This window comes from Populus alba, chromosome 19 (genome assembly GCF_005239225.2).
Source record: "Populus alba chromosome 19, ASM523922v2, whole genome shotgun sequence".
NCBI classification, from domain to species: domain Eukaryota; kingdom Viridiplantae; phylum Streptophyta; class Magnoliopsida; order Malpighiales; family Salicaceae; genus Populus; species Populus alba.
In genome coordinates, this window is record NC_133302.1 from 986,987 (window position 1) to 1,007,242 (window position 20,256).

The 20,256-nt window shown below is 33.0% G+C and overlaps 2 protein-coding genes across 3 annotated transcripts; one reads left to right on the forward strand and one right to left on the reverse strand.

Moving 5' to 3' along the window:
* Nucleotides 1–923: 923 nt before the first annotated feature.
* Nucleotides 924–6,220, reverse strand: LOC118039837 (PHD finger protein At1g33420). Its single transcript, XM_035046634.2, has 5 exons — nt 5,570–6,220; nt 4,303–4,429; nt 3,636–3,851; nt 2,425–3,042; nt 924–2,044 (listed from the first exon to the last, which is right to left on the reverse strand). Exons 1-5 carry the CDS (start codon nt 5,919–5,921, stop codon nt 1,282–1,284), a joined length of 2,076 nt encoding a protein of 691 aa, XP_034902525.1. The 5' UTR covers nt 5,922–6,220; the 3' UTR covers nt 924–1,281.
* An 8,936-nt stretch (nt 6,221–15,156) lies between these two features.
* LOC118039836 (protein SUPPRESSOR OF GENE SILENCING 3) lies at nt 15,157–19,898 on the forward strand. 2 transcript variants are annotated; one of them, XM_035046633.2, is made up of 7 exons: nt 15,157–15,330; nt 16,469–16,534; nt 16,613–17,662; nt 17,815–18,109; nt 18,332–18,576; nt 19,076–19,233; nt 19,387–19,898. In XM_035046633.2, the coding sequence occupies exons 3-7, from the start codon at nt 16,631–16,633 to the stop codon at nt 19,607–19,609; spliced, it is 1,953 nt and encodes a 650-aa protein (XP_034902524.1). In that variant the 5' UTR covers nt 15,157–15,330; nt 16,469–16,534; nt 16,613–16,630; the 3' UTR covers nt 19,610–19,898. The 2 variants fall into 2 exon arrangements, with proteins under 2 accessions (XP_034902524.1, XP_034902523.1); XM_035046632.2 differs by lacking the exon at nt 16,469–16,534.
* Nucleotides 19,899–20,256: the final 358 nt, after the last annotated feature.

Genomic DNA, 20,256 nt, shown 5'->3' on the forward strand with positions numbered 1-20,256 from the left:
AAGAGTGGATGGTCTATCATTTTCTCCACCTAACCAATATAGTATAGATAGATAGCTAGTTGTGATTAATATACATTTTAATAATAATTAACATACTTTAAGTCAATTATAGATTCAATAATGCATGCTAATGAACTCATTGATTTATTGCCACTATGGAGACACGTAATACATCAAAGTAACAGCAAGTAGTCATTCTTGAATATTCAATCGATCTTATCATGGTACCTGCTATCAAAATCATGTAATTCCTTGTTTGTTGGTGAAGATATTTTTTAATATAATATTAGAGTTTTATTAACTTAGATAATAATGATTTTGAATTTAATTATTTTGATTTTATTTTATAAAAATTAAATATATAAATAATATGAATTTATACAAGTATTAAACCCATAAATTTTTATTTGATAAAAATATTAAAAAATAATATATAAATTATGTATTGAAATCTTATTTAAAAATTTAAGTTTTATATTGAGATAATTATTTTGATAACATGACCAAATCCCGTTAACATGCTGACTAGGTCAATTGAATTAGATTAATTTTTACTTAATTTAATACAAATCCAACTTCATTAAACGTTCAAATTTCAAATTAACACTACTCTAAATCTTAAATAAAATCAATATCATATATGATACTGCCGTCAAATTTAGATCATACAAGAGGCAATTCATGTTAGAAATAGAATGTTTTGCCATATTTCGTGTCAAAATTTTAATTAAATATTAATGTCAGGGAAAAATTATTAATCCCTTTCTTTCCCTAAACTATTGTTATTTTTCGAACAATGGTTGGTTTGAGAAAAGCATCTTAACTTTCTTCATCAGCTCCTTGACCAGCTAAATATATAGACCTAATTGATCTACACAATCTCATCAAAACATAATACAGCTCTAATGATTTGGGCTTCAGTATATGGCTCAAATTAAAACTAATCATTTCATGTACATCATATAGTTCTTTTTCTTTCTTTCTTTCTTTTTTGCCTTGGTTAGGATACATAAAGAAATATACAGAAACACCACTAGCATCATTATGTGGGAGGAAGGCCCAACCATACTGATGCACCTTTAAGGCCATAATTTATCATGTACACATTCAACCTATCGTTGGAGGAAAAAACCTGGCCCGAGAAGATGAACAAAAAGGAGAAAAACAAAATAAATAAATAAATAAAAACATTTACAGAGTCTAGATTTTCAGAAGCATGAGATGTTATCATGCTGTTTCCACAGCTTCTGCCATTGTCACCGGCAAAAAGTCATCGTCTCGTCACTTTACTACTGCACTAGGTTTGGTCACCAAGCTGCCGCCTCTGCATCCCACACAGACGAACTTAGCGGGCACTGGATCTGAATCTGGGATGCCAGAACACCTAGTGTGCTGCCACACTCCACAAACATCACATGCTAACATTCTTTCTCCATCATCATCCTTAGCACCGCAGCGGCAGTCCACAGTCCATCTCTCAGTTCCTCTTTCCATCCTAAATTTACCAAGACCATTTTTTCCCAGACATCTACCCTGGACTCGAACAGATTCAGTTGACCCTATCAAGAGCTTGACCTGGGTGGTATCATCAACACCACTATAACCAAGAAGCTCTTCGGCATGAAATCTCCTGAACATCAGATACACGTCTTGAAATGCCCTGGACGCTTCAAGCTTGAGATCAAAAACTGTAGCATTTGAGGGCAGGACGATTATTTCTGGGGGAAGATCTGGGACATTTTCTTCCAACTGATCCACAATTTCCACCTCACATGACAGGCATATAGTAGGTGGATTTGAGGGTGATGCCGTTGTTTCACATTTGTTGTAGTCTTTCATGAACTGCTTGCAGTCAAGAAGTTTTCTAGCTGAGTTGATTGCATCACTTGTGGCCTCAGGTCCATAGCTCATCATGGTTTGAGGGTGTAGCATGTTATCGTAAAGGAATCTCAGGTCCTGTATAAGGTTTCCTTCGGATGGGCAGGTAATGACAGAAGAGCCAGTGGTAGCAGGGCTATTTAGGGAAGGATCTCCTGGTTCCAGTCTGTAAAATATTAAAGCACATTCAACAGTTTAGTGTTGCACTGAAAGTCACACCGCATAAAATACAAAGATATGCAGATCTTAGCCCTAGTAATTACTAGTAACATCCAGCTCCATCAAAACCATAAACTCTTATCTATATTGGCATTCCTAAGCAATTTTTCATCAAAAAGAAAAGTACTAAAAATTAAGATCTAGTTAGCACACAAAGAAGATGATTGATATGTTGAACATTAGCTTAATCATTGCCAAATTAAATAAGACTAGGAACTACAGTTAGTATAACATAACAACTGAATACTCCCAGAAAAACTCTTCAAATTTGAATATGTTATGTATATGCCAATCATGAATTAATTAATGCAGAGATTAATTGCTAACCTGTACTCAAAAGCACCTGAACTAGGATTGCAACGCGACCTAACAATCATACCATCCGCTGCAAATTTCCCTCCTATTTCCTTTAGACAATGATCAAGGAGCTCTGGAGGAGCCACTTTGCAAACAGCACCTCTAAGTGCACGCCAACTTACCCAGTTGGACCCAGAAACTGCTCTCAGTACTCTAAACATGGCTTCTTCAACACGTTCTACATCACTCCTACTCCATGAAGATGAAATCCCTGATGCATAAATACAGCGCTTCTTGCAGCTAGAATCATTAACCCTTGAGGGAGACTTGCGAGCATCATGGATCAAACTTATCAAATAACAGAAAAGATCTCTAATATTTACAAGCTCCCGGTCTGACAAAGATTGGTAAAACTTTATTATATCCAGCAAGCGAGCTTGCAGTTTCTGCCCTTCAGAAAGAAAGATGGACAAAGGTAGGCTGGAGAGTGTTTCAACAGCTGACCTATACGCATAGACTGTCAAACCAAAACTACCAGCACCAAATTCATAGCCCCAGTCACCATACCATGAATGGCCTTTGGTGATAGCATGAAGTAGCCTGTACTCTAAACCATACTTCTTTGATACATCCATCACACTGACCTTTCTGTTAATGCATGGAAAATGACAAAATAGCTGGTTTAATTCACAGCTATAATTAGATGAAATCAGGAGGCTAATGGAATCCATGCTACCATACAGACTACCAAATCCAACAAGATAAGAAAGCATATGATACCAACTGTGTTTTGATCTCCAGAATACTATCCACAAACCCTTGATTTCAAGAGAAGCATAGAGCATTCTATCTAGCGAATTGCAAGATAAATTATAACTTCCAAAATCCACATCAAAATGATTTGACAAAAATAAACATTTCAATGACCCAGTAGAACAGCACCACAGATAAAGCTTCTACAAATCTGAAACCTTTCACACTTTTGTTTTTATCTTTTTACAGGTAGCTACCAGAAAATCATCTACCTGTCCCAATCTCCACATATTCAAATACTCCTAGACCATAAAACATCTGCCAATGATAATATCTACCTAGATAACCACACTGAAGAACTGAAGATTTATGAAGCGAACTCCAACATAGATTTTTAGCTAGCAAATATTAGAAATCATCTTCAGCATAATGGAACACTCTCACTACATAACAAGCATGAGACTGTAAGTGCAATCAAGAATCCTAACCTGACTCCAAGAGTTTTACATAACCGATCCCAAAAGTCCATGATATGGACTCCAGAAAGGACCCTGGAGCCTCCTTCTTTTCCATTTACCCTAAGAAGGTGCCCAAAACCATTCGCATGGATGACACCATGTAAGAGATGAGTGGTGTCTTCCAACTGGTGATAGATCCACTCTTCAACATCATCTGCAGTTGTCACATGATTGCATGTCTTGCACCTAAAATAGAAAATTCAAGAGGATCATCATAAGCCACAAAAATGTTAACACTAACCCAGATATCAATCAAGCTCAATACACCTATGATCATAATTCAGTACCACAAAACAAATTGTAATATCTAACCAATACAAAGTTAAGAATTTTCTACAAACAATTGTATATAAGGTGTGCTCATGAAATCGGTAAAACACAAAGTCTATTTTCTTGACCATGCTATGCACCAGCATGTATGTTTTACATGAAAATATCAAAGAAAGATAATTATAGTTCAACAGAGATCTAAACAAAGTACTAGTAGATAATTACACTGCATCTCCTCATAGGCATGCACATCGCATCAGTACAATACGTAACTAAATTATGCCATACAATAAAACAACAAGACGCCATATACAACACATTGTTACAATCAACTCTCTAAAAAGAAAAACAGGCAGAGTGCCCTGACCTTGATTCAGACAAATGCAGGACATCTCCGCAACAAGTGCATGGCTTATGATACCCACCAATGGAGTTACCATCAGCTTTAATAACAAAATGGTAACGCTTACTGCATACTGGATGACCACTCCAACCTACAAAGCAGACAAAAAACAATAATTAACACACAATTAAAATCTAAGAATACACAATAATTTTTATTTTTATTTTTATTTTTTTGATACAGAAAAATCAGTATAGATAATCAAACAAAGACTAAGAAAAAAAAATAGTTCTCATTTCCTAACTACATTATACAACATTATGTAGCATTATGTTCAACCAAACATATCATAAGTTCATCAATCACCCACATTTTCCCCTCAGCAATCAATCTACCAGTCCAAACTCCAAAGATGCCCATGTTTAACCCCCGGAACTTCCCTCTTATATCCTAAGTTGCAAGATTGAGTGCACTCTAATCCATCTTCAGAATACCAATTTCACAGTAAAAAAAAATCATCCCACGGCCCACATGTTACACCCTTCTAGACAAATCCAAAACATTTTAAAAAAAAAGGTTTTTGGTCAACTACCACCCTATTTGGGGTCACATCAAAAAAAAAATTTCCTATTCAAAAGACAACAGCACCATCAACTCATTATCCATTCCATAACCAAGCATTGCTGTCCAAGCAAATGGAACAGACAAGACCAAACATGGGGTTAACCCCCAACATCATATTTAAGACCCACGTCAAAAGAAAGAAACACAGGTGCCCACTGCGACACGGTCCCACCAACAACAAAAATTTAACTAAAAGCACCATCTAATAGAAATGGCGGGCCACCACAACAAGACAAGCAAGCATGATACTTCTATTACCCAAAAAGAAAAACAAATACTAAAAGCAGGAAGCCACAGCACGCCACGTGTCGCAAGTACTAGCCTATCCTAACTGAGATAACATTAAACTACACTACATCATTGTCGTCCAGTCATTATCACTCGGGCCCCACATTCCCGCTAATCCAAGTTACAAAAAACCTTCATTTTCTCGCGGTACATTGCTAACATCTCGTTTATTCTGTTTCTACAAACACTATCACGAGTCAATCACGTGAATTACCGCGATATTTTAAATCTTTTAATTTTCCAAATAAAGCAAAAGGAAAGAGAGGCACGCAAAAGAGAGAACTCTCGAATTTCCCGCCCCAACGCACCCGGCAGGCCGGGGAAAAAACGTCAAGGGTAAAAATGGGATCTTGCAATAACTCGAGCTGAGTTAACTCACCAACAACTCGACACTGATCACAGTAAACAGATCTTGATCTAGCCACATCCTCCTCCACCACATCCAAAGAAACCACACCGCCCCCAGCCTCCTCGCCGCCGCACCCCACCAAGTCACCGACTTGAAACGAGATCTGCCATGTGAGCAGGTGAGGAAACAGCGAGGAAGGCGGAGGTAACAGCGCGTGTTCGGTTAAAAACGACCTGATGTTGGATCTGAAAGGGCCGCGGGGTGGAGGAAGCGAGGAGGAAGAGGAAGGGGAGGAAGGGGAGGAAGGGAAAGAGAGGAAATTGTAGAGATCAGCTGTGACTCTCCTCTTCATCCTCTTAATCGGTCTCCCGTTGACAACCATGTCCGATAAGCGGCGCGTGAGGGGAAGTGAAGTTAAGAAGGCTCTAGATCTGGTAGATCAGACGGTGGATATTGAAAGATTGGGGAGAAAGGACGTGGTTTTAGTTTTTGTGATGAAAACAGGAAAGGGAGAGTGAGAGTGAAGGGGAAAACGAATCGTTTTGGGGTTGTGGAGAGCTGAGGAAGTGACTGTGATTTTGGATTTCAGAACAGCTCGGATTTGATTAGCATCGTCTCTGGTTGAATTTTGATTTTAGAGGAGAAATCTTAGCCGTTAAGAGTGCTGACTGGTTCCTAGACGTTTACCAAATATCGAGGTGATTTGTTTCATAATTACTGTATTACCCTTTAAGGAGGGAACGAGGAAGCTTCGCGAGTAGTCCTCTCTGGAAAAAAAGAAAATAAAAAATAATAATAATTAAGTAAATCATTGATTAATTTAATGGCCACGACTGCATACGGAGGAGTAATGATGATGTCTTGATGCTGTCGTGTCAACGTGGATGCATGTTACCAAATATTAATATTTCATACTTCATATATAATGAAAAGTTAATATTAAGTGTATTTATCTATAGAATTAAAATTTACAATAACTGTCATGTATGATTTAATATAAATAATTAAAATATAAATTTTACAACAAATCAAATATTCTATATATATAAAAGATAAAATGCTAAAGATAATATATATATATATATATATTACCATCATAAATCATACAATCAAGAATTTTTTAATTTCTTCTTATATCATCCATAGTACTTTCTCAACTCAAAATGAGATTTAATTTATATTTAAAATTATAAATATTCAATATAAAAAAATGTTTTGTATAGCTTGAAAACACATTAAAATCCTACTTTATAATTTTATATATATTTTTTATTTTTTTCATTTATTATTAACTTTAATAAAATATTATGTTGTAACCCACTTTATTTATTGAATCCTATCTTATAATCTTTTTTATGTACCCAATCTCTTCATGCATTATTAATCATCAATAAATGTTATGTTGTCTCCCACTCTATTTTTCGATCCACTACATAAATAATACCAGAGCCTTGACAAGTTATTAATAATAATTAGATTTAGTTAAAATATATTTCACAGGTTATAAATTATGATAATCATCATTCAGTCAGTTATGTCTAGCTAAAGTTAGACTTGATAATCTTAGAATGTTTTTCCATTGTTAGGTATACCTTATTGAATTTCATTATTATTTACTTCTTTTTAAATTCCAACCCAAACAAGCTCGACTTGACCCACTAGTCTTCTTATGTTAATATGTTTATGAATGGAATTGTTATCATAAGGAAATCTTTATAATGATTCCTAATCTTGCCATCTTATTAGTAAAAGAATTAGTACATGGAGAAAAGGTATTCATCAAGCCAACAAGTGAAAAATGATGAGAGTAAAATGAAACAATCAAATAAGATAATGGATGGCAAGGAGTTTAGGTAATTATTGGTTAAAAAGGCATGTTTGTTTCTGTATTTTTAAAAGTGTTTTTGAAAAAAATTAAAATTTTTTTATTTTTTTATTAATTTTAAATTAATATATTTTTAGTGTTTTCAAATCATTTTGATGTGCTGATGTCAAAAATAATTTTTAAAAAATAAAAAATATATATCATTAGCATTCATTTTGGGATGAAACGTTATTTAAAAAGCAACCGCAATTACACTGCCAACAGGTCATTAAATATTATGAACCTTAGCAACAATTACTATATCGACGAATACCCCCATGCTTTTAATATACTCTATCAGGTACATTGATTGCCCCAAAGACTTTGCTCATCTTCTCGTATGAAACTACACAACATAAGCATTAGTATGAGAATATATTCATTTCTTGTCAAAATTAAAGTATAACATATTTAAAAAAACACATTAAAAAATAGGGAAATAAAATGCTAAAAAATTAATTTTCTTAGAAGGTCTTACCTACATTCTAAACACTTTTTTTCTTTAAGTTTTGTATTTTTATCTCAAAATGATGAATTGAGTTTGTATAGATATTTTGGCTTCCCGACCATGTGTCTATTTGATATTATAATGCATGATGTTTTTTAAAGTGTTTTTTTGCTTGAAAATACATCAAAACAATATATATTTTTTTCAATTTTTTTGTTTTTAACATCAACGTATTGGAACAATAAAACAAATACTAAAAATACAATTTGAAGCTTTTTAAAAAATATATTTAAAAATTTTAAAAAGTATTGTTCAGCATTTAGCGGCCACAGAGCTGAGCTAGTTAACAAACAATCCAATTAGAGAACTTTATGTAAGCCTAAAATCACTTAATCTTCAAGCTTTCTAGTTGGTATAAAATTATTTTTTTTTTTATCCTTTTACTTGCAATGAGGTTAATGAAAAGCAATGTAAAGTCTTTGACTTTAATTTTTTAGGGTCAAGCACTACACAATTTGAGATATAGAAAGTTTTTATTGACAAGAGTTGACCCTATTGGTTTTATACTAAAGCAAATAGACACTGGTCTTACTCTACCAGAAGAATGTTTATATTTTGTTATTGAAATAGTTTGAATTTTTAATATTACAAGACTAGTCTTACTTTTTAAAAAGGGTATGAGGATACCCGGGTAAGAAAAAAAAAATATTAGATTTCTTGTTGTTCCGTAAAATTTGTATATGGCAATACTTATAGAGCATTCATTTAAATAATTGATAATCCTACATATTTATATGATCGTCCCTTTGACTAGCTGAATCTCTTATTGCATTAAAAATAACATGTTAAGCATAAATAAATGTTTGGAAAATACATATAATTTGAAATAAGAATTTTAATACCCTAATTAACAAAAAAATAATAATAATGGAAACAACTCATTCCAACCATTTTAGGACATTCTCTTCCTTTTAAAGTTTTTAAATCCTAAATAGTTATGTACCAAACAAAGTGTACTAAGCATAAAAATAGAATAAAGTGAAGGCAACTTTTATAGTATGAGACCTATCTTCAACAAAGACAATTAGTATGAATTACGAAGGGAAATTGTGGAACAAAGTTATTAAAATCAGTCTGATCTAAGGCTTAAGTCACATGTTATGTGGGTTAATAAGATTAATTAAAACAACGTCGTTTTAATTTTTTTAATAACTAAACATATCATTTTGATTTTTTTTCTAAAAGTCAAACTAGGTTGTCTAGGCCACAAGTTGACTTGCTAGGTTAAACGAGTACAACCAGTTGACTTTGGGTTGATTTTCTTCATTTGTCCTATGTTAGATAATGGGTCGGCCAAATTCTAAATTAACCTGTCAAATCGAGTTGAGTTTAATAATTATGTTGTGAACCTCAATAAACAATTAAAATTCAAGTTTTATATTAAATAAATGTCAATTGCAATGCATAAGGTTAAGAAAAAATAATATTATTAATCATTATGATAGGCACATTATTTTACATAATAAATCAAGTTGCTCCCTTTTAGAATCTCTAAATTGGGCATGAAAATAATTAAGTCTTTAATTTAGCCTCAAGATGACACAAAAGTTATTGCCTAATTGTTTTGACTTTAAAAAATGACAATCAATATATTGATAATGAGTTGATATTTGAACTTCTAAGTACATATTGCCTAATTACATAACTTCCATCTCTTTAATTATGTCAAGAAGTTATATTAAACCAAGTCTAGCTTGACAAGTCTATCTAGAACTTGGTCTAGATTAAATAAATAAATAAATAACTAAATAGGAGTTAATCTTGTTAAATTTAAGCAACCTAGCCAAAATCAAACTATTTTTTTTTTTAAATTACAATGTTATTTTAATTGATCAAGATAATTTAGTTCTTGAACTAGATCATACACCAAGACCAAGTTTAATATTTAATTTGATGTTAAGTGCATTTTTTTTCAAGTTAGAGTTAGAAAAGAATGGGAGCTACAAATCATGCTCTATAATAAAAGATGAAAAAATAATTTAATAAAAAAATCACCATTAATGATCTAAATACTAATTAATTAATCATGTCTTGACAACATGATATGTATGAAAGTGATTTGTCTAAAGGAAAATAAAAGACTAAAAGAAGATTATATCATGATATTAACAATAATTTAGTTCAATTAATTTAATCCATATCTTTATAGTCATCAAAATATTGTATGGTCCTGCAAAGTGATTAAGGTGCTAATAATAATTAAGTGATAGGAACTGATTATAATATTGTATAATCCTTTTTTATCAACTTTTGCCTTTTTTTTCTTCATCTCTCTCATTATTCATCTTTTTCTCTCCCTTGGTGGTTCTTACCTTAATTTCACTATCTTTTGCTTCTTCTCTTCCTAGCAAAGGTTAACCTTGCCTTTATTGCTTTGAGCTCTAAAGTTTGCTAACTTTGGAGTTTAGGTCATAAATAGAAAAGAATATAAGAAAGAAAGAGGGCTTATATAGGGTGATCATCAAAGTTATAAGTTCAACCAACATAGGAGGTCTAGGTCAATTTAGAGACATTATTTACATCAAGGTTTTTGTTAAGGAATTAGCATGAGAGACCTAAAAGGAGACTATGAAGAAATACTTTGAACAATTTGGAGAGATCTTAGAAGTTGTAATCATCATAAATAAAAACACTAGAAGATCAAAAGGATATAGCTTTGTAAGTGATCATCACCATTTTTCTTCACTTTGTTACCTTGAACAAGTCTTAGATTTAGCAATGAAATTTATAAAAACATTTAACCAACCATATTTTTTAGTATATATTTTTTTAGATAACTTTTAAAGAAGTAGAAGCAGCAAAAAACACTTGTGTGGACCCAACACTTATGATAGATGGCAAGAAGGCTAACTGTAATCTTACTTCATTGGGAGTTTAAAGATCTAGACCTTCTACCCCACAATATGATGTCCACTTTTATTCTTTATTATTCATTAACTTAATTTCTCTTATCATTTTCAATATTTTTTTATGATTCTTATTAAGAGACTTATACAATACAATGTGTTTACAACTAAGAGGAGGGTGAGAAAATCTTTTTCCAAGGGCTATCAAGGTGGGGTTGGAGCATCAATTTTTTCTTTTGTGTCAACTTTTCCATGTTATACTATCTAATAAAGAATCCCATGTACTCTCTATATAAGGTAAGCTGGCTAGCTCTTTTTTAACTTTCGAACTCTATGTGTTATATTCCCTAATTCACTAATTTCTTGCCTTCGTAAAGCTTATTTCATCATCTCACATAGTAACGTTTAATGTACGCATTACTTTGTGTGTAAGCATGTGAAGATAATCATAACCAATTAAGGCTTTGCCCATAATGTCTTATAATATATATACTTTGCAGGCCTAGCTATAGTGTTTGATTATATATTAGTGAGGAATTGTCAAAGAATTATGAAGTATCCTTTAACTATATTTATAATGAATTTTGACCATTATCACATGCAACAATAACATAATCACATGAAATATTAACATGCCTACCTGTGTCTATGTTTTTGCACATACCCAATGGACTAGTATTATTTCAAAGCTCCGTTAGTGCATCCAACATATTTTTATTTTTCATTGATGCTATAGTGAGACAAAATCTTTAAAATCCATTCATGATACGCATCATAATTATTAAAATTAGATATTTTTATTCATTTACATGCTATTGAATGAGTAATCTCTTTGTGTGTTTTTACATGTTTCAAGATATAAAAGATAGATATAAAAAAGACATAAATATATTTAGTTAAAAAGATAGAAATATATATATAATAAATATGTTTTTATGACATTTTTTAATTGATTTATATGCTTTCAAAACAAGAGGTCCATGAGACATGTCCTCTTTATCTTCATTGTCTCTGTTTTTCTTAATAACCAAACATTATCCTAACTACATTTCATACTTTGTTTTGGATGTTATTAGAAGAATATTGTGATCAAAACCTTATTGGAGTGTAAAGTCAAAAAACTCCACACAAATAACATATAAAAAAATGCTTTCATCCTTCAATATTGTTAAGATCAATCACATTTTAATTTGTTTTTTGTGTGAAATATTACTATAACTAATTACACATAATATTTATAACTTTATTATATGTATTGCATGATCTTCATTTAATACATGATTTTTGTACTAAGTACTCTCGAAATTACACATATCTCATAGTTAGTGTACACATTTCTACCAAGCTTTTTCACTTTAAAAAGTTCTAAAATATAAATTAATTGCATTACAAGTAATCTCTCTTTCGATTATAAGCCTAGTACAATGTGTATAGAGGAACAAACAACCATTATCTTGTACATAGAACAATTGTAAATGGCATTGCTATTAGTGCAAATTATATTTATTTCTACCCCCCTTTTTTTTTTTGCAATACTGGTAGGGATTTGATTATCAATTTCCTTTTCAATATCTATATATTTCTTCATCTTCTGCTCTCCCACAATACTATACAGCTTTCATTTCCTTGAATGTTATCCTACCTTCACAACTAAGTTTGCAATGTTTTTTTGACATTATCAATTTAATTTTTTTAGCTTAATTGTGTTAGATTATCTCTCAATTAATGATTAGTCTCATTTATAATTATAATTCAATGTTTGCAAGTGCAATTATGACCATTTCTCTTGCAATTCCATCTGTACATATCTTGACACCTTATTGCCTTACTCAAACCAACTCATTCCACCCCATTAGCAACATTTAAGCAACTTTATGGTTTGTTAGGTCATGGTTCCATTCTTAACCTTTTCACACATATTAGTTCTTATTGGAAACATGAAGACCGCTATACCTCTTTAATTTAGATGAGGTTCTTTTTTAGGTGTAATTTTAAGGAGTTATTGGGATAGATTGAGACATGATTTGACAAATGAAAAACAACACAAAACTTCCATTCCTAACCCTAAGCTATTTTTTTCTTGTCTTGCATGAGAGCAACTCAAGACCAGTTAGATCTTATAATATATGTTTTTATGAAGCTAGTTGCTTTCAAACTTCAAACATACATCCTCTAATTCCTTTCTTTGGGAAAAGGGAAGAAATTCTTTGTTACATAACTAGTTATTCTCTCTCTCTCTCTCTCTCTCTCTCTCTCTCTCTCTCTCTCTCTCTCTCTCTCTCTCTCTCTCTCTCTCTTTCTTTTATAAGTTATTAATTGTAAAGATTAACTATTCAATATGGCTAAATTTTTGAAATTTCTACCCAATTTTAACAAATGGAGTGCAAAAACGGCTCCTTCTAATCTAGTTATAGTCAATGAGGTTAAGCCTCATTTATAGGTAAACATTTTACTTTCTAGTTTAGCTAGGTAGATCATGTATACTTATATTGAGATAGCTTAGGAAGACATGTTGAACCAAATGTTAATTTATCTAACTAACAACCACGCATGGTACTTATAACTATAGTTTTCACTTTTTACCGCTCCTCCAACTCCATCCTCCATTCTCCACTCCTCCCGCTCTCTATCTCAATGAGATTAGCTTCCTAACAAGAGGATCTCATCATATGCTGGTACTGCTTGATAAATGTTAAAGATGGTTTGTGATAACAACTATACTTAAATCATCTATGAATCAACAAAACTTGTATTATTTGAAAATGGTTTAAATTTTATATGTAATAACTTTTTATCTTAAAATTTCAGAACATTTGCTACATAAATATATATTGTTTGCTTGTATACAATTTATAAGAAAAAATATTATTATTACAACTCTTACAAGGCTTTTTTTTCATTGTAGATGGCTTATGCATGACCCATATACAAAAATAAATTTAATTTCAATATATATATATATATATATATACACACATTTGTTTCTTTGTAAATACATAATTTATTTTTGACCTAAGTAAAGAAATGAATTTGGCATTAATGCATATCTATTCCTTAATGATTGACTTATTTAATTATGAATATAAAAGAAAAATATTCGTTTGTTTCTTAGAAATTATTTTGAAATTTTTGATATGCTAAAATTTACTTGAGACATTATTTAATATACATACAAAAAAATAAATTCAAAATTTATAGCAATTTCTATTAAATTATGAAGCTTTAAACACATCATATACCAAAACACTAGAATAAATGTTGATTAGTTTAGCCTATAATCAATATTATTAAATGATTAATCAAGTAATTTGCTAATTCAAAACTTAATTACATCAAATTGCTAATAAATTAAATGAAATTTGATATAATCGATCTAAAAACTCAACTTGCAACTCAGGCCCTGTTTGTTTATTGGAAAGTAGTTTACTTTTGAAAAGTGAATTCCGGGAAAGTGAATTCCAGGAAAGTGAATTATTTTTCGATGTTTGGTAATGTAATGAAAAATAAGTTGGAAAATATTTTCCAGTGTTTGGTTATGTAATTGAAAATGAGCTGAAAAATAACTTATTAATGTTTTAGTTTTTTTTCAAGTTTATTAAAATAATAAGGAACAAATCTTACAAATTAAAAAGTTGAATGAAAATTAAATTGAAAAAAATATAAATTCATAAATTATCTCAAATAAAATAAATAATAAAGATCAAATCTAAAAAATAAAAAAAATTAAAAGATGAAGAAATTAAAATAATAATAATAATTAACATTTCATAAATTATTTTAAATAAAATAAGTAACAATCAAAAGAATAAGAACCAAATTTGATAGATAAAAATTTAATTAAAAAATAATAAGGGAAAAGAAAATAAAAATTATAAAAATAAGGACCAAAGTTAATATAAAAATTAAATTCTAAGGGGTGAAATTAAAAAATAAATATTCAAAACAAAATATATATTGCAATTAAAAATTTGAAGATCAAATTTGATATAATCAGCAAATAATATGACATTTCTAAATTTTTTATAATTTCTGAAAAATATTTTCCGCTTAAAATTAAAGAAAAACACTTTTCTGAAAACCATATCATATTTTTTATTTATTAAAAAAGTGTTTTTCATTGACTAACTTTTTTAATAACAAACAAATACAAAAAAAATTAAAAAATAGTTTTTCAAAATTTATTTTTTAAAAACAAATGTAGCTTCAGTTAGTTAATTAATGACTTGATTGATAAAATAATATTATTTTATTTTAAAAAAAAATTAATCTTAAAACAATATTAGGTAATAAATCGAATTTAATAACTTTATTAATAATAATTAAATCTAAAATATATTTTTCGGCTTGAAAAAAGGAAAAAGAAAAAGCAAAGCGAATAAAAATTTGAGGTCCAGGGCGGGCGGGCAGACAGACAGACAGACAGGCTCATAGTCTCTCTCCGTCTGTATAAGACGGAGTCTTCACTCTTTCCCTTCCCTCTCACTCACTCTACACACACTTTTCCTCTCCTTTCTGTCTTCCAAGCGCGTCATCCTCAACCTCCGAAGGATTCCGCGAACTCCGTCCTTATCAGGTACATCTCCCCGTATTTTCTTCCGATTATCGCTTCTGCCACTTATTTTACTTCGATCTCATTAATCAACGTTGCCTGAAGAAAATGTCTTCAAGAGACACAGAGAGCTTGTGAGTGATGTTTTTGGTTATTTTTTTTAAGAAAACAGTCTGAAATGGTTTTTTATTTTTTTATTCGTTTGTGTTATGCGTCGAGGAAGAAAAAAAATGTGAACTTAAGCTATTTTTGTTTTTATTTTTTTTGAATTCGTTTTATTTTGTTGTTATCCTGTGTATGATTTCTCTTTTGTTTTTTTATTTATTTGTGGTTTAGTAAATGCAGTGATGTGTCTGTGGAAGCGTTTAGGGTTTTTTTTTGGTGTGGAAATTAAGTAAGTATGTGAATGATATTGATTAAGGAAGCAGAAACATGGAATTAATGGCTGTGGTGACTTCTAATTTAGGGCTTAGGGTTTTCTGCTATTTGTTTAAGAAATGGAATTTTGATGTTATTATGTGTTTCCTAATGTGGTGCAAGTGCTTTTTTAAATGAGATTTTGAACTGAAAAGGCATCAACTTAAATGAGATTTGATGTTATCAAATCAATGCTTTTTTTTTTTTAGTGCTTTTTCAAGGCTCTGACGTTTTTGTAACAAAACCATCCCAAAAACATCAAATTAACACTTTTTGTTGAGAAACTGCACTACGAAACCTGGCTGTAATTTAGGATTTTTCTTGTTAGTTGACAACTTTGACTGGTGGTAGTGTCATTGCTGAAGCCTTGAACTTTAAATTATTTATCAAGTTTAGGTTAATAGGAGGGAAAATGTGTTTTGCAGATTTTACGTATAAGTTGACAGCTTGTATTTTTCCAAATGGAAATGATGTTAAGTAATCAAATAATTGCTTGTTTTCATTTTGTGAGCCGAGGTCATTTTGTAGCGGTCATTCACTCTTGTTTGGTCTAAAAAAATTTTCTTTTACCTTCCCTTTCTGAGATTGTATTTTTAACGAAATGACAAGTGTGATGGCCATTTGAGTTAGTGTTTCTTCTTTTGTTTTGTTCCCAATTATTGAAGTTGCATTTTGATTTAGAGAAATGAGCGGTGAGTGTTTCTCCTCCCATTGAGGAGGTTGATGACTTGCAAAATTGTTTCAGGTTTTGTCATATAATTATCTGCCTTGGCAAGGCTGCAGGAAGGCAGTACAGTAATAGTAATAAAAGGTTATTGAAATTTTGACCTTCAGAGTAGGACAACATGGTGCTTAAAAATCTGTTTTGGTGACTTCCTTTTTTTCTCAGCACACATTTTTGGTGAAGATGGGTTCAAGGGGAGGTGGAAAGCCTTTTGGTTCTGGGGCAAATACAAGCTTATCATCCAAGGGAAAAAATGTAGCAGAAGCCTCTGGTCCTGCTTTTGAACAGTTGAGTCAGGGTGTGGCAGACATTGGTCTGGATTCTGTACAAGATGATGGGGAATGGGAGGTTATTGCAAAGAAGTCCAAGAACAGAGCTGGAAGCAGTGCTGCAAAACCCTGGGGTTCTCAGAACACTAATAACAAAGCATGGGGAAATCCTGATGTGATACAGAAGCTAGGCATGAGGAATAATGGTGGATCAGGAAGGAATCCTGGCAATGCCTGGTCAACGCAGCCTGTTGATCCTAGGGGACCAACTGGCAGAGGAGCCGCAAGGCCCCAAACATTCAACAGGGGCATGCAGAGCAACTACGCAGCCCCACAACCTGTAATCCGTCCACCTCTGGAGCATGGATGGAGCTGGCAAGCTAGGGCTGGTGCTACTCCCCTGAGGAGTTCAGAAGATCAGAAAAAAGAAGAGAATGATGAGGTCAAGAAGGAAAATGATGATTATGATGACAAAGATGATGAAGATGATGGCGACTCCTTAGATGATACTGATGATGAGCTTTTAAGCGAGGATTTTGACTCTGATACAAGTCAACAAAGTCATGAGACTCGCAAGAAGAGCAGATGGTTCAAGAAATTCTTTGATAGTTTGGATAGTTTGTCCATTGAAGAGATAAATGAACCAGCAAGGCAGTGGCACTGTCCAGCATGCCAAGGTGGTCCTGGTGCTATTGACTGGTACAGAGGCCTGCAGCCCTTGATCACACATGCCAAGACAAAAGGATCTAAAAGGGTAAAGCTACATAGGGAGCTTGCTGAACTTTTGGATGAGGAGTTGAGCAGGAGGGGAACTTCAGTTATTCCAGCTGGCGAAGTGTTTGGCAAATGGAAAGGTTTAAAGGATGATGAGAAAGATCATGAAATTGTTTGGCCTCCAATGGTTATTGTTATGAATACTAGGCTTGAGCAGGATGACAATGATAAGGTACCATCGAACAACTCTTTTCTCTGCTGTGATTGAATTTGTGGGGCTCAACCTTTATTTTAGACTTAGTTAAATTTTTGCTAATCCATAACAAATTTGTTTTTAATTCGGTAGCACTAACTAACACTTCCATGTATTGAATTGGATTTCAGTGGCTTGGAATGGGCAATCAAGAGCTTCTTGACTACTTCAGTGGATATGCTGCTGTGAAGGCTAGACACTCTTATGGTCCACAGGGTCATCGTGGGATGAGTATTCTGATCTTTGAGAGCTCTGCACGTGGATATTTAGAAGCTGAGCGCTTGCATAAGCATTTTGCTGAGCAGGGAACTGATAGAAATGCTTGGGATCGTCGCCGGGTCTTATTCTATCAGGGTGGAAAGCGACAGCTCTATGGTTACATGGCACTGAAGGAAGACCTGGACCTCTTCAATCAGCATTCCCAGGGTTCTCTCTCTCTCTCTCTCTCTCTCTCTCTCTCTCTCTCTCTCTCTCCCCACACACAGGCTGAAACACCCATGCACCTGGACACATATAGTCCCAGAATTCCACAAGGAATCTTTTATTGTAACAATTTCATTCCATACTTAATTTGGCTTTTCCTTGCAGCTATGTTTGATGTCTTTATATATTTTATGATTGGTTTGACATTCTATGTTGGTTGAGTAGGGAAGTCGAGGCTGAAATATGAATTGAGGTCATACCATGAGATGGTTGTCAACCAAATCAGGCAAATGGCTGAGGACAACCAGCAACTCATCTACCTGAAGAACAAGGTTGTCAAAGAACAAAGGCATTCAGAACAACTTGAAAAATATTGTGGAATAGTGGCTGAGAAGTTGCGGAAGACAATAGAAGAAAATCGCATTGTGAGGCAGAGAACCCAAATGCATCATGAACAGAACAAGGAAGAGGTACTGCTATTTTTAAGTGGATATAATTTTGTCTGTCCTATGAAATAGTTACACATGCAACTGATGTTTGCTACTCAATGCTGCTGTGTGCATGTTATGAACTTATAATAAAACCCATGATTTGACTGTTCATGAAAGGGACATGTAGAATCCCTTAAAACTGACTGTTTACTCTTGTAAATGCCAGTCCTTTACATCTTGCTGATATGCTTGGTTTCCTGCTTTACTTCACTGAAATATCAATGGAGGGGAAGATAAATAAATATTTTTTGTTTTAAAAAAAGCATGAAATATTTCTAAATGTATTCTGCAGTTAGAAGCCAATTTTTTTTTTTTTAATTTTTTTTGACAGTTTACTGTTTCTCTGCGACTATGCTTGAGAAATTTATCTCACTTTGGCTGATATTCAATTCTCCAATGAACTCTATCATGTGGTTGTTGAATAAATGTTGGTAACTGAACAATTCATCTGATTTGACGAACTCTGATTTTTGTGTAGTTGGATTTCCAAGAGCAATTTTTCAAGGAGCAACTCCAAACAATCCGTGATCAAAGAGAGGCAAAAGAAGAGGATTTTGAGAAACTGCAGCAGGATAAGCGGCAGCAGGTGAAGGAGTTAAATGCAAATCCTTCCAATACCGAGGAATATAGAAGCAGGTATATGGTTGCTTAATTCTTTCCAGTATCTGTTCTAAAATAGTTGTACCATATACAGGTTCTAGATCAACCTGATGATCAATGTTGTGGTAACTTTTAAAGGAAGTAATTGTTAATGTTCCATTTTTCTTTGCTTGTCGTTTCTGGATATAGAGTGGAAAAAGTTGAGGAATTTATAGAGCTTCAAGACAAAGAGATGGAGGAGTATGTGGCCGAGAGGGATAACTTGATTGAAGAACATGGTGAGAAGATGACTGCAATGAAGCGGAGGCACTTGGAGGAAGAACTTGAAATGGAGAAAGAGTATGATGCTCGGCTAGCCAGTCTTATGAAGAAGTACACCCCAAACCAGGCGGAAGGCTCGGCCAACGTCTGAATTTCCAAGGTGAGAGGAGGGAGGGGACAGCCATAGAAGAGAACAGTGGCATGAACTCTTACCGACAAAGCACTGAGAAAACTTTTGAGGCATTTCCATATTTTGTCTTATGAATATACACACAACTTGCAGAGAATAGACCCCTAGGGATAGAACCATGTCCAAGAAAAAAGCCACTTTTTATCAGTTACTGTTAAGACTGTTTTGATGGGGCTTTGCGGCGGTGCTTGGCATGATGAATGGTTGCATATTTCGAACTTATAATGCGGTCTAGAAGTTTCATGTGGTAGCCAGGCCTTTTCCTCTTCGTTGCATTATTTTTCTTTACCTAGCGTCTGTTGATGGATGTTTTTAATCATGGGGGAGGGGCTATTCAATCCATCCATCCATGGCTTGTTGTGGGCCATTTTTCTTCTTGTGGTTGACGAGTTGGGAGAGGCGAATGCAATCACGTCCTTTCACGAGGGTGAGCTAATTGAAATGCTGCGGGTCTCAGGTTTGTGGTTGGTCTTAAGGCCCTATGGAGATAGGAATAGTGGAAGAAAAGGCCAGAGGGGGGCCTCTGCCCGCAATGCAAAACAGTGCCTGAAAAAAAATGATCCATTATCCAAGACTTTGCTCTTAAGGGTTTTCGGGTTTGGGTCTGT

Coding starts and splice junctions, on each gene's coding strand:
- LOC118039837 (XM_035046634.2), bottom strand. CDS start 5,921: ATGGTTGTCAACGGGAGACCGATTAAGAGGATGAAGAGGAGAGTCACA. Junction 4,430..5,569: donor TGATCAGTGTCGAGTTGTTG/GTGAGTTAACTC, acceptor TCTGCTTTGTAG/GTTGGAGTGGTCATCCAGTA. Junction 3,852..4,302: donor CTGCATTTGTCTGAATCAAG/GTCAGGGCACTC, acceptor TTTCTATTTTAG/GTGCAAGACATGCAATCATG.
- LOC118039836 (XM_035046633.2), top strand. CDS start 16,631: ATGGGTTCAAGGGGAGGTGGAAAGCCTTTTGGTTCTGGGGCAAATACA. Junction 18,110..18,331: donor CTTCAATCAGCATTCCCAGG/GTTCTCTCTCTC, acceptor TTGGTTGAGTAG/GGAAGTCGAGGCTGAAATAT. Junction 19,234..19,386: donor ACCGAGGAATATAGAAGCAG/GTATATGGTTGC, acceptor TTCTGGATATAG/AGTGGAAAAAGTTGAGGAAT.